General features: G+C 46.8%; 1 protein-coding gene across 6 annotated transcripts in view; it reads right to left on the bottom strand.

The window, feature by feature from the left end:
* The window catches only part of ADAM23 (ADAM metallopeptidase domain 23), a 151,834-nt gene extending 137,311 nt beyond the window's left edge, over window positions 1-14,523 (bottom strand). For 5 of the 6 annotated variants that reach the window (XM_070581777.1, XM_070581775.1, XM_070581776.1 and 2 more), the window contains exons 1-2: window positions 13,439-14,316; window positions 12,048-12,265 (exon numbers count right to left, since the gene is read on the bottom strand). In XM_070581777.1, coding sequence (XP_070437878.1) covers window positions 12,048-12,265; window positions 13,439-13,652 — 432 coding nt within the window. In that variant the 5' untranslated portion in view covers window positions 13,653-14,316. Of the gene's footprint in view, window positions 1-12,047; window positions 12,266-13,438 lie in introns of all 6 variants that reach the window. The other variant, XM_070581779.1, reaches the window with a different exon arrangement.
* Window positions 14,524-15,112: the final 589 nt, after the last annotated feature.

Raw genomic sequence — 15,112 nt, 5'->3', positions numbered from 1 at the left:
AATGTCCCAAACAGAAGAATAAAAAGAAAAACACAGCTATGGTTTATTAGAAAGGGAAAGAATAAGAGTTAACTATTTCCAAGAAAGGGTTTACACACCATCGCAAAGCCAACAATAAGAAGAGTGTCTCCCAGCGTCCCACCAATTCCGAGCGATCAAGTGATTGCGTTTACACTGCCCAACAGTGAGACGAGCCTGTCACCGCGGCCCGACCGTTCTACAGAGATGAAGCCCATCACACTGCACATGGTGGCCCAGAGCAATTAATAAGGTCACTAGCCGACTGTGTGCACTGACAGAGGTCACCGTCTTCAGCCATAATTTACAAGAGGAGGGGAGCAGTGTAGGAACTCTTCCTGGTTGAGATGCAAAGCCCCAAATTTTCCTTCCCGGCCATAGCATGTTTAATAATATCCCAGTGTCCAAATAAAAACAGAATTGTATTTCTGATATTTTTACCCTGTTCAGTGTTTCTGGTTGGGAGGTCTACATACTGTTCTATTTGTCATCGTTTCATAACTGTTACAGTTCATTCCAAAGCCAGAAAACTATTAATGGCAGATGAAAGTATTTCTTGGGTTTTGTTTTGTTTAGGGAATTGAGGGGAGAAGAAAGAGAGGTGGGTGATTTCAAATTGGAACATTTCTTAGGGAAATTATCCTACAAATGTGTGCTATTTATAGTATTTGGTGCCACACCACACCCACTTTGGCCATCAACTCTACAAAAATAACAGTTGCCCTTACAACTCACCCAGGTGCCTGCTTCCATGCCCCCCTGGAGTGCCCTGAGGATAGGCCAAGGTTTGGGGAAACCTCCTCTGCCCCCAGAGCACAGGCACCATGTTTACACGTTACTGGCCCGACCTGATTTCGAGGACCACAGCCCCTAAGACATCACGGCAGGGCCCCCAGCATTCACTCCTGCGTGAGTCCTCCACTAGCCGGGAAGACCCTGAGACTCAGCCCTCCTCACAATGTCCTCACACCTACTTCTGAACCCATCCTCTTTTTAATAACACAATTCTTTATTCATAAAAGGGCAGTTCCCCACTTGGATTCCCTAGGCCTCTGGTCAGCAATTAAGAGGTAACATTTACTGGGCACTGCTTATATGCAGGTACCGTGCAAACCACTCTACATGAGTGATCCCACTTTGGTCAGGCAGACTCTGAGTGGGCATTATTATTATGCCCATGCTATTGATAAGAAAGCTGGAGCTCAGAAAGGCTAAGTAACTTGCCAGAGTTTAAATAGCTGGTGTCAGCAGATCTGTCAGAGCCCCCGACCCCTGACTCTCGACCACTGTCCCCCTACTATGTGCCAAAGGAGTTAGTAAGAAACCTAAAAGAATATCTGACTTTCTAAATAGCCTGGCACAGATCACATTTATCCTACAACTAAATGCCCATGCTGTGTCATTAAAATGCCAATTTCCCTGCTTTGCACTGAAACAGTATCCTGTCTGTGGAGGAATGCTGGTTATCACACACTGACAAAAAGTTTAAATTAGGTGTTAGTGAAAAATAAAGGGCAAATTAACCAGCTCTTAACTAAATTCAGCTTGTTTCAAAGACCTATTTCTTCAGGCTGCAGACTCCTCTATTTGAAACTATTTTTCCAGAAACAGAAAAGCTTTCCTAGAATGGCCAACTGTCTAACATACAATTTGGAATCACGAAACACAAACCCCCTTGTTCAGGAGACAAGGAGGGGGATTCGATGGAGGAAAAAGAAAGTGAAGGAAGACCAACAACGAACAGTAAGCAGACAAGCAAAATGTTGTAAAAATGTCAGCATTTTAAACAAGATTATTTATCTGGAGTACTCATTGAGGAAAAAAAAAAGACAAGACAACCACTGGTGGCAGCGAAGGCCAGGGGAGGTGTGTGCGTGGCTGTGAACCCAGGGTGTAGTTAGTTCACAGGTCCTTATCATCCAGAGGAAAGGTATCTAAAAGGCACAGAAACCTCCCTTTTCCTGCAGATCCAACCCAGGATGTGGTGCGACAAATGAACAAAGGACTACGAGTCTGCAGACCAAGGGTCTGGTCATTCTGGTCACGCCAATAATTCCCAGGAGGAGCAATTGACCTGACCCCTTTGGACTTAGTTTTCTCATCTAGAACACAGAAATAATAATGATCATCTAATAATGAAACTTGTTTTATTGCTGTGAGGACCATGTGAGATCACAGATATGAACATGCCTTGATAAACAGGTAGGTTCACTGCAAAGGCAAAATATTATATTTGTTGTTTCCAGTGTATTGAGTTGCACTCCTCTGTAAAGAGTATTGAGATCCAGAGAAGGAGGTGCAAGCCGGTTGAATACATTCTACTTAGCTGAAAAGGTAAACAGCAAGGAGACATATGGAGGGCGGGGGCCACTCCTAGGCACCAAGTGATTTATATTATTATGGAGCCATCTGCAATACAACTATTAACTGCTATAGAATACGGTATTAGAAAGCCCATTTACAATTAAAAGACAGCACAAAGCACCCAATTAGGTGATCCAGACCACAACCTGGTACAGCAGGTTCTTGAATGTCCACACGAAGGGAAAGGGAACAGTGGACAGATGCCAGAACTCAGCAGATAATCAAAAATCAATTTCTTGGGGCCGGCCCAGTGGTGCAGTGGTTAAGTGCGCACGTTCCGCTTTGGCGGCCTGGGGTTCGCCGGTTCGGATCCCGGGTGCGGACAAGGCACTGCTTGGCATGCCATGCTGTGGGAGACATCCCACATAGAAAGCAGAGGAAGATGGGCGCGGATGTTAGCTCAGGGCCAGTCTTCCTCAGCAAAAAGAGGAGGATTGGCAGCAGTTAGCTCAGGGCTAATCTTCCTCAAAGAAAAAAAATCAATTTCTTCATGGCTCTGGAATGTTTTTTTTGATATGCCTCTAGGCGTGCACAGATTTGACTTCGGAAGTTAATCTCTAGCGCCACTGAGCGCAGAAGGAGGTGGTCCAGGAGCACGAGATTATCTTGTTCCCACTCGGCACCTAGGATTAAAATGGGCCAGGATGACTCCCTCAAGTGGACGCCGCCACGCTGATAAGGAGAGGTGAACGTCCCCAGCTCTAGAATATCAGATCAAAGCTAAAGAGCAAGGCAGTCACTGTGGGAAGGTCCTGCTTACACTTCTGTTCATTCATTTGTTTGAACTTAACTCTCTGTAATCAGTGTCTATCAGTAGAGGAGCCTTATTCGATTTTCCATCCTTTTCATTACTAAATAGTAAGTTTAGAGAATATTTAGCATAAATGTAGATCTTGTTAACAAACAAGTATCTTTCCCAATAAATTTGAAAGTAGATCTTGAATTCATTAATTTGTAATGTTCCAGAAGAGCAGCGTCTGTCCAGTCTTTAGCCACAGAAGATACCTATGTGACAAATCGTCTCTGGAGACTGAGCTGACCCACAGGTCTGGCTCTCTTCGAGGCTGGGTGCCCGGCGATGGAGAAGGCACCTCTCATGTTACTCCACAGAAAGCAAAAACTTCACCCTAATTTGCTATGAATGAACATGATTGTTTTTTAACTTCTCATTATTCTGAGTAAAATAAGATAACTGGATCTACTCTTCTTATAATAGAATTCTTAGCATTAGATTTGATTAAAATTGCACTGAATTTATATAAATTCTAAACACAAAGACTCTTTTATAAAATTGCAAAAATTGAAACGCTCAGTGGATTCTGAATGAATCAATTATGTGAATGAAGGAGACTTTCATAAGGTTAAAGGGTACCCCAGGCATTTGCAAACTGAGTATTTTCTGTGAACAAAGCCTTCCGAATATGTACATTTTTGAGAGGAATAAAATACTTTCATTTGGAAAACTTACACTCGAGGAGCAATTAATTCCTCAGATCTTAAAGATGGGGATGCTGGGATCTTCTGGAGCAGGAATTTAACAGCATTTAAACCTGAAACAATAGCCTGAGGACGCATTACTGACAGATGAGGGTGTTGCCACTAACGGCAAGAGTTTTCCATAACTAACCCCAGAGCTTGGACAGCTGTGAACAGAATCATCCAGACAAAATTACCTCCTGCCGTGGTCCGACCTGTGGGTAAACAGGCCTGGAAAAATGCTGGGAGGGAAGCGGAACGGGAGTGTGGTGCAGAGAAGGGGACCACAGCTCTTCTCCAGAGCGTCTCACAGCCCTGCACCCACGAGTCAAGCTCTCCCAGCTGCAGTTACGCTTCTTGCGTGTGGGCAAAGGGAGTCATGTGACGGAACAAGAGCTTCAAGAAGATTAATCTGTCAGCAGTGGGACTGATGGATTGACATAGAGGGAGACGAGGCGACGGCAAGAACACCATACAGAGAGAGGAGGAGGGACGGAGCCAAGGAGAAACGTCAAGTTTCTATTAAGCGACTATTTATAGACAGAAGATGGAGAGAAAAGAGTCAAAGACGACTCCTGAGGCTCACTCAGATGGCTAGGCAAACAGCGGGGCCACTGAGGAGAACGAGGAAGGCGGGAAGGACGGGTCTCCTCCTCTGACCTGACTCTCAGCCTGGGGGACGCCACCAACCTGGGCGACACCATCAGGCAAATAAATGCTCCTTATTTTTTGACTGGCCGTAGAGAGAAGGACAGGGGCCTAATCTGTCAACAAAACCTGAGCATAAGCGAAGACAGAATGACACTGGTAGTTACACAGTTAGCAGGAATGTGTCAACCCAGAAAGAGCAGACATCAGGTAGGGACACCCACTGAAGCAAGACTTTCAACAGCACGGCTCAGCTGCAGACTGCTGGAGAGCACGGTGGCCATCAAATCAGTCCAGGGTGGATGATCAAAAACGGTCCACACTTTATGAGAGAGAAGAATGAAAGGCTAGAGTCCTAACTTTGGCGCCTACAAGCCAGGCAAGGACCAGAAATAGGAAGGGTGGGTGTTAGGCAACAAGGAGCTGGGGAGACTCAAGTAAACAGCCCTGCCCACCCTATGCCAAGAGGAGCGACTCCACCAAGATCAGGGGCCCAATCTCCTGACTTCAAGAGGAACCACCCACCCCCCACCATTCGCTAACATGTACAGTGGTGCCCCCTTATCCCTGGTTTCACTTTCCACGATTTCAGTCACCCTCAGTCACCCGCAGTCCAAAAATTTTAAATGGAATATTCCAGAAATAAACAATTAATGTTTTCAATGGTGTGCCATTCTGATGAAATCTCAAACCATCCCACCCAGGCGGTGGATCGACCCCTTGTCCAGCAGATCCACACTCTATATGCCACCCATTAGTCACTTGGTAGCCGTCCGGGTTAACAGATACACTGTCGAGGTATCACAGTGCTTGTGTTCAAGTCCCCCTTATTGTACTCAACAATGGCCCCAAAGCACAAGAGTAGTGAGGCTGGCAATTCGGATGTGCCACAGAGAAGCCAAAAAGGGCTTCCTTTAAGTGAAAAGGTAAAAGTTCTCAACTTAATAAGGAAAGAAAGAAAATAGCATGAGGTTGCTGAGGTCTATGGGGACCGTCATCACAGTGCATTGTCACGGTGTTCGATCTTATTATTAGTTACTGCTGTTAATCTCTTATTGTGCCTGACATAAATTAAACTTCATCCTAGGTATATACGGATAGGAAAAACACAGTATATCGGGGGTTCAGTACCCTCTGCAGTTTTGGGGGTCTTAGAACATGTTCCCCATGGATAAAGGGGATGACTGCACGCTATTTTATCTTCTTCAAGCACTTGTCAATACCTGAAATCCTCGTGCTGTTGTTGCTGTTGCCGTGTTTATGGCCTGTCTCCTCCCACAGAAGGTAAGTTCCCTGAAGAGCCACCGAGTTGACCTTCCACCAACGCTCAGTCGGGAATGTGCTCACCTCCTGACTTCTCGGACTCAACCATTTGCTAGGAAATAAGTCCCAATCCCTAACCTCCTCCCAGTCATCACAGCCTTTCACACCCACCGCCCGCCTCTCCCGACACCCCCTGTTCTCTCTCCAGCATGGGCTTCGCCAAGGACGAGACCTGGGTTCAGACCCTACCTCTGTCTGCCAATTACCAGCCGTCTGTCCTTTCTGAAGATGAAACCCATAAATGTCAACGGCTACATCTCTAAACATGTACATTCCTGAGTTTCTAGTGGAATTAAGTGAGTTTTTTTTTTTAAGCGACCCTAACGCATGATTCTTTTAAATTTCCCACATGTGGGTTTCCCTTCTCACGCTCGCGATGCTGAGCTCCCTACTGCCTCCCAGCAGGCCAGAGCCTCTGCCCCTGCCTCTCTCTGGGCCCCTCTCCACCTCCTCCACCCTCTCCCCACCTGCCTCCTCATCCTCCACCCTCCTCCCTCCACCCTCCTCCCTTCTCCGCCTCCGGGAAACCCATCTCCTAACTGCTCCTTCAGGCCAGCTCAATTGTTTCTTCCTCTATGAGGTGTTCTTTGACTGCCCTGGGTGCCCACAGCCTTTTGCTCCTACAACTAGCCAACAGCACTGTCATGAACCACACGCCACCAGCTGCTTCGGTTCTGACACCCATCAAGTTGTGAACAAGGGTAGGGACTGAGGGCTACTGTTCATTGCTTTCCCAGAGTCTGTCACAGCGCCTGATTCAAAACAGGTATTCAATAAATGTTTGCAGAACCAAACAGCACTGAACACCCTAATAGATGTACATCTGATTTACTGGAAACTGTGTGAGTGGACAGCTCTTGCTCCACCACTGACAATTAACCCACAGCAACGACAGAAACTACCACATGGTCAGCTCTTCATCCCATCAGTGGTGGGTGACAGTGATGAGGATATCTAAGAAGTGTTAATATAAGTATTTTCAGTATTTTAGGTAATGTAAGCATACAGTAAATGTGATTTATGCAGTGCTAAAAACTCAAAACCGAAATTCTCTCTCTTACTGATCTGTCACAGGGCCAAAAATGCTTAACAGTAACTTGAGGCTCCTTTGAATGTCAATTTGATCATAACACGAAATTTTCAAAGAAAGCATTGCACTCTTTCTAACATATGAGTTTTCAACCATCAATTCATTCCACAGATATTTACTGACAACGTACTATCTGCCAGGCATTACAAGCCTGAATTCTACACACTACACTTTGCAATGACTGCGCGAGAAGACCTGGAAGGCTTTCGAAGGCTGCAGAGGCCAAAACAATGGTCGTATTATCCTATAACCACCCGACCAATTCTGAGAAAGGACCCTATGTCTCTTTCCGCTGCCCCACACCAAGAACAATGGACGAGCTGGTTTCTGGACAGTCAAGAAATGTAGAAGCAGCCTTGTCCTGAAGTACAGTAAGAAGTAATAACAATCGTTGTGATCTAAATTCAGTTAAACACCTCTCTTCTCTCTCTCTGACCTCGGGGTGGTGGAATGAGCTGTATGCACGCCGGGCCAACTGAAGTCAAAGGAGATGACTTTCATCCTCCCCCAAACCCTGCGCTCTGCACAGTGTACCTCTTCCATCCTTTCCAACTGGAAGAGAAAAGAACCCTAAGGCAGTAGGATACAGGGCAAGCAATTTTTGACTAAAGGAAATTTCAGGAAAAGATTTGAAGGGGAACAGAATATACCATCCCAAAATATGCCTCTTTGGCATAGGGTTATTTTAGGCTGGTTATTTTTAAGAAACAGGAGACAGAGGAGAACCCCTGAAAACTGAGCACCAGTTACCCTTTTGTACGATACATTTGCATTTATAAGGGAAATCTCCATTCGTAAGAGGTCCCCCTTTCACTACCAGCAAGAGAAGGATGACTCTGAATCTCTAGGAGCTCTTATCAGTGGGGAAGGCACAGGCTTAGGTCTGCATAACCACTTACCTTTGTTTACTGTGCTTTTCCTGCTCACCTCCCATAACTGGCTCCCCGCCCCCAACATCTTCTTTCGTCTTCCGATGGAGACAGTATTTAAGGTGATGGCTTGGGCCACTTTGGAGAGTTATCTGTTTCCTGGGTAGCTCCCAATTAGACAGGAGGGATTAAACTTCTGTGTTTTTCTCCTGTTCATCTGTCTTTTATTACAGGGTGTGTCTCAGCCAAGAACCCAGAGGGTAGAAGGAAAACTGCTTTTCCTCCCCTACAGTACAGGTTCATTAACTTTCTTAGGAACAGACCTCATAGGATTATCTCAGAACGAAGGAATTAGTTAATTAATCTAAATTGTTTCTCCCTATTTTTAAACGTATGGTCCATTTTATTAATATATTACATTAATGGTTAATAAAATGCTTATGTTTAGTGATCATAAAATTCCATTTATGTTTGTAAAAGTCTCTACAAATTAAGGTAAGTTTTTGTAACAAAGCAAAACTAAATTTTTCCAATTCTGACCTTAATACTTCTACATGGTGGTAAATTGACTTCCCAGCTAGTAAGAAAAAACTTACAATAAATCATCAGAAAATAAAACTATCTATCAAGAAACCTGAATTCAGGTAAGCACCAAAATTCAAGGACCACAACTGTTTAGATCTGAAGGGACCATATTCTGCACTCAACCATCTTGGTTGACGCCTACTATTCTGGCATAATTGTTAAGTGTGCCCACTTTTCACTCTAAAACAGTGCAGTTTGGACAAAAAGTTATACATCACCCTATCTGAAGATAAGAATTCCTACACAATCTTTGACAAAGAAAACTTTAAGGTTTTCAGAAACACTAGTATTACAGAGGCACTTTGCACAATCTGCTTTCGAAACTCACCAATTTCGAAAGTTAATGAACATTTTAACTTTCAAAGCTGTAAAGTAACAAGGCCCTATCGACACTGAATAAATATGCGGCTCTGCCTGGCAGCCTATATCTGAGGACTTCCCTCTCCACCTCTGCCCCCGATCCAGGGATCTATGAGAAGGCACAGTGACTCAGCACTTCTAGGCATTCATTAAAATGTGCTGGAGCACAATGAAGTCAGGGGAGGGAAAAAGGTACATAATACAGATATTAAAATCAATACTTCTTTTACAAAAGCAAAAATGATGAAATCCTATACTTTGCCTCCTCCTGGAACATTTGTAAAGCAGCTGAACTGACAAGGACTTTTCATCACTGTTATTAGGCAAGTCACCCTCAGATACAGCAGAAAATATATGGAACGCTTTGTCAACTAGTTCAGGAGATGCTTAACATCAGAAGTAAGAGGGAAACCGTGCAACACAGAGGGAAATTTCAGGGAACCCACCGTATAAGAAGAGCACTGTCTACACGTGTAAGGAGCACGTTTTAGAATCTTGCTTATCTCCTTTTTGTGTCTCCTGAAGGTCAGACCATGTCTCACTCATCCTTGTACTCTTATCTCTTATCTCTGAATCTTTAGCATACTACTTTGCCCATGAGAAATGTGCAACAAATGTTTGTTGAATTAAACTAATAAGAAAATAAGAAAAATGCTTTCAAATGTAATTTCTGTGCAAACATTTTTTTTGGAGATAAAAGAAACTCGGCCATGGGGGAGGAGGCTGGGTGGGGGACAGGGGGGAGTGGAGTGGCAGAATCACTCCAACAACGAGTGTGTGTCCCCTCGTGAGAAACCGGTTCTTCTACATGAGTGGTGGGTGACGTTTTAACAAAACTTATTATCACAGAAATGCCACTCTATCATAGTCAAACCACATACCCCCAAACAGAACCAACACATAAGTCTCGACCAGAAGACAGCCTCAGTCGCAGCCTCTGACTCCTGAGTTGGAGAAAAGTTCCGCTGACATTTCTTCCAAGGCTCAGCTCAAGAGAGTTTGAGGATTCTTTGAAATAGGCTTTGAGACAGACTTTTTTTTCTTCCTCCAACACTGTGCAAAGGCACTGGGGTTTGAGAACTTGCCACTTAACCACAGAAGGCTTCTTGAACTAGGAAAGCCATAAAGCAGGTCTCAGTGCCTTTATCAAGAGGGCTTTGGGTTCTTGCTCCTCAAAGACACCACCCCCTCCTCCTATGGACAAGACAAATGGGTAGACAGGATCCAGGATCAACCACTAAGTTACGCTGGGGCAGATGGGAGGAGGGAGCAGAGAGACCCGTGCATCGCAGCCAGGGTGGGGCAGCCACGTCACAATACAGCGCAACAAAGTTACGGTCTCCAATATCAGTCAATGTGGAGGGAGCATTTTCTCAGAAACCAACTTGTAAAAAATAGCAAAAATTAAATATTCAGGCCTCTTGAATTTTATACTAGCTGTTTTATAATCTTGGGGAAATCACCAAAAAGCCTTCAATTTCTAACTCTCCATTTGTAAAATGGGGATAAATACTGTTACCACTTACCTATATTTTAGAAAATTAATAAAAACAATGATGTTAAACCACAGATACCGATACAGGCTCAACACAAGGTTGACATAAGGGAAGCCACATTGTAGAAAAGAGACCATGTTGTAACTTTGAACGACCTCTGACTAACTAACCCAGCTGGATACGCATCCTCCAGGAGATCCACCTGCTCTGTAGGTTTTATGGCCCCTGCTTGTGCATGTACCTCCCAGGTACAATAAGACGATAACTTCGTTCTTTTGAGTTCCTTAGGAATGTGATGATCCCCAAACAGAGAGTCTGTGCTGACAGCCAACATCAGTGACAACTGAAGATCTGGTGTGGCCACTTCCAGTCTGTGACACCAGAGGGTCAACATTCCCACCCCCTCCCCTATAACCCACTGGCCTATAGAACTGCTTCAAGATTCTGTGCCCCCTTAAGATGGTTCTTTCAGACATCAGTCAGCCATCTTCCAATTTGTTAGCTTATGGTTTAATAAAATGCCTTTTCTCTGCCACCATCTTAAAGATTGGCTTTTGTCTCGTGGTGAGAAGAGTGTGCCCTTTTTGTGGTAAGAATACTTTTCCTAAATCCTGGATGTTTAGATATTTACTGCTCTTCTCAACTGAACAGCTTACAGTCCAAAGTAAAATATCTGACATACAGACTCTGTTTTCTGCTCCTGATAAAGAACAGAGGCACTGATAAGCCATTGCGTAAATCTGGTTGGGGTCCTAAATATTATTAACTCAAATAAGGAATAGTAAGCAGGAAAAGAGGTCCCTTAAACTCTTTGGATAGTAAGCACCTTCATCTTCTCTTGAATGCCTTTTTATTTATTTATTTATTTTTTTTTTTGGTGAGGAAGAGTGGCCATGAGCTAACATCCATTGTCAATCTTTCTCTTTCTCCTTGAGGAAGACTGTCCCTGAGCTAACATCTGTGCCCATCTTCCTCTATTTTGTATGTGGGACACTGCCACAGCATGACTTCATGAGTGGTGCATAGGTTCATGCCCGGGATCCAAACCCGCAAACCACGGGCTGCCAAAGTGGAGCATGTGAACTTAACCACCACACCACTGGGCTGGCCCCTTGTTGAATGCCTTTTTAAAACTCAGTGCCACTTTCTGAACAAACCAGAAAGTAAAGTAACTGCTCACAATGAATGGAGATAAAGTCTTGAAAGATTATGCTGACCAAAACTGCTCCCTACGTTATATAAATATTGTATAAATAGTTGGTTTATATTTACCATAATCTTTTAAACTAATTGTTTACCTACTGAAAATATATTTTTTCCTATCGATAAATTAAAGAAAGAAAGAAGTTATTTAAATTTAAACACAATTTCTAAGTGAAAGACCGATGGGGAATCTGCAGCCAAGCCTCTTCCAGCAATCTTCAGTGTGCAGATGGAAGCAGGTTCCATCATGGGAGGCCAGCCGCTGCACCCTTACATAAAGCCTCACAGAAACAAGTGAGGACCACAAACTATTCACTTAACTACTGTTCAGTGTCCAATGCACCTGAAAGATACATGCACCACATTTCAGCTGCTCAACTTAGAAGGTCGTAAGAAAATTCCAATTCCAGGTTAGAGTCAGAGAAGAGAAACAAACAGCATTCCTCTCCTGGTAGATCCCAGGTTAATTCCCTCCAGTTTTCCCCCCATAATAACACTAATTGATTTCCTAATAAAATGCTGCAGTAAAATTTGTGAAATCAGATTCTGGCAGAAAATCAAATCAAAGGAAGACACCTCATGGCAGCCACTTTTGCCTGCCCCGCCCCTGCCTACCTTGTTGTGTTTTTGCTGGTGTCTTGCCTTTGTGTCAAGAACATGGTAGGGGCTTTCCGAGTCTTGGTTGACATAATACACGAGTCTGGACGGCAGCGTGATCTCTTTCTGCAGCCCACCGCTGGGACTGATGTGTCTGCTGCTGTTCTCTTGCGATGTGTTCTCTTCATCTGCCAGGACTCCCAAATCTTTTTCTGCAGTTTCATTCCAATGCGGAGCTGGGGGGGGGGAGGTGGAGGGGTGGCATAAACATACACAAAGACGCACATATATGCCCTATAAATACATAAAGTACGAAAATGAATTTTTCCATTAATGGTCAAAGTTTCCTAATTGTAAGCAGGCAGGAAGTAGAGACACGGTACAGCAAGTTATTGCAATAATGAAACAGCCTGGATAGGTTAACAGCCCAGAAGGCTCATGCAAAAATCAAAATGTAGTCCATTTTGATTCATGTTTTATATGTACATGTCTAACTAGTCTCAGATCTGCACTTCTAAGAACGGGGAGGGTGGGGCACAATGGACTTGAAGGAAGAGTCGTTAGGCGAAGACGCTCACGGGTCTGCCCCTCACCTCCACCCCTTCTCCGGTCTGCAGAAGCTCAGTGGGACTCTGACCGGGAGCACCCCATCCTCGAGCTAAGACCGCTCCTAAGACAGCTGGAGCGCTCCATTCACGGGCGCGGAATGCTAATTGATGGATCTAACAAAATGGACAAATTCCCTTTCCTTTTAACTTTGAGATGAGCAAAAATGCTTTGCCATGGAGGGGTACAGATGCTGGCAGCTTTCCAACTCCTTTTGATTTTTCCTGCCGAGCCAGCTTTCCGCCTTCACCGATTTCCAATCATCAATGTACTGAACATTATAGGAACTGTTCATTATAATGACCAGCGCTTTGAAAAATACAAACCAAAGGTTTATATCCCCGAAGTTTCCCTCCCCCATCTTAACTCCAACAGCAGTGAAGAAGCCAGGAAGCAGTCTGGGGAGACAACACATTACCACAGTTATCAGCACATCCCCTCGCGTTCCTATGCAGGCTCCACCACCCAGGAAGCACCCTGCTCCCTCGCCGCATTTCCCGTCCACCGGCTTCCCCACAGCCAAGTTGCCCCGGGATCGCTAAGGGACCCCGCATCCACTAAACGCCTTCCAGCGGAACCGACAGTAACTGGAATGGGTTTTTAGTGAATGCAACAGAAACAGACTTCAAAAAGTGACCTGGAATGAACGGGTATGTGGGAACGACTGAGGCGGAGGGGCGGCAGGGAGGCGCGGACAGGCCGGGCCCGGGACGCGTCCGGAGCGCACGAACCCGCGCGCCCTTCGCTTTCCTCTGCAGGGGCCCGCGCGCGAGGCCAGGCAAAGGCCCCGGGGCCATACCCACCGCTGGGCGCAGCAGCCCCCCAGGCGCGGGGCCGGGACGAGGCGGCGAGCGGAGGCAGCAGGACAAGGACGAGGAGCAGGCGGCAGGGCGGTGCGCGGGCCAGGGCGCGAGCAGGCGCCGGGCCGGCGGGGCCGCCGCGGGGGCCGCTGGAGGCTCGGGAAAGGCTGCAGCCCGCCAGGGGCGGCCGCCGGGAGCTGCTGCCGGGTGGCTTCATGGCTCATAGCTCCTGGGCGCCGCTCGGTGTGGCCGGCGAGGGCGCCGGGCTGGGCTGCGGGAGGCTGCGGGCGGAGCCGGTCACGCCGGCTCGGCGCGCATGGTACCGCCGCGGGTAGCGTGTCGGGCTCTGGGCTCGGGGTTGGGCGGCGCCCCCTCCCCTGCTCGCCTACTCAGCCCCTCCTGGGGCTGCGGCCGCCGAAGAGTCCGGGGGTCCCAGCCGCTCCGCCAACTTGGAACCTCCTCGGATGCTCCTCCCTCCCTGCTGCGGGCGCGGCCGCTCCAGCGACTGCGGGGGCTGCTGCTGGGGCTGAGGATGCTGAGGCGGCGCGCGGGGACGCGCAGCGCGGGCGTGCGCCCCGCCCTCGAGAGCGCGCCCGAGCGCGACTTCGGGTCCTGATGCTGGTGCTGGTGCTGGTGCTGGTGCTGATGCTGGTGCTGTTGCCAGGCACGGACGCACTGCGCATGCTTCATTGTGGAGGGGGGGACACACAAAAAAAATCAGCAGAGTGATGCAGCAACCCAGGCAGCATCAGAGGTGACGGTGGCACCTCCAGAGGTGGGGGCGGGGGAGGGGGGAAGCTGGCAGTCAGGGATTAGCCAGAGGGAGAGAGAGCGGAGTGTGGGAGCTTCCAGGCCAGAGACAAGGATGATCTGGAGGAAACAGCCGCAGAGAAATGGACCTGCCTTTTCTACCACCTCGGACCTCACATACCCCCTCCTATTCCAACCTCCTCCTTCTCGGGAAAAACCAAAGCCAAGCATTTCCGTCTTCATCCTGTATTTATTTCCTTCCTGCAAATAAATCTAAAGGATTGCAGCCGGGGAGGTAAAAATAGCGCTGCTCCTCATTCAGCTCGCCGGCAGCGGGTGGAACCGCGGCTGGGAAGCACGTTCGTTCGCGCGTCGCAGGAGCCAGACCTCCTGCGCAGGAGTCCCCGGCGCTGGGCGCGCCGCCCGGCCCTGTCCCCACGCCTGGGCCTAGGGGCTTTGCGGACAGCCGACGAGGCCGGAAGATGCTTGCTCAAAAGTCCAGAAAGTGTGACTTGGGAATATTCGGGAAAGGTCTAGAAATTCTGGCAAGGAAGAAATACGGAGATTGGAAACCGAGTGTGTGGCAGCTATCTTGGGAAATCCATCGCTTGTCAACCACGTGGGTGGGCATGCTTTGGGAAGGACACATTTCACATTTTGAGATCCAGTCCTGACTTTTGCAGAAAAAGGGAAATTTTTCTCTCTTGCTGTAAAAAATGTAAATCCAGGGTCCCTGACGAGGTGGGGTAGCAGCCACTAAATCTGATGGTTTCAAATTAGGGCCTGTGGCATAGTTCTGCCCCCAAACTCCCATAATGCAAGCCTTCGTTTATTCAGCCTCCCGATGACAGTGTGAGTAATAACAACGTTGTCTTCCTCCATCATTTGTATTTAAAATGGAGATAATAACATCTACTTTGTGGAGAT

The sequence above is a fragment of the Equus przewalskii genome, chromosome 17, assembly GCF_037783145.1.
Source record: "Equus przewalskii isolate Varuska chromosome 17, EquPr2, whole genome shotgun sequence".
NCBI lineage: Eukaryota > Metazoa > Chordata > Mammalia > Perissodactyla > Equidae > Equus > Equus przewalskii.
This window is presented reverse-complemented; position numbering and strand designations above follow the sequence as displayed.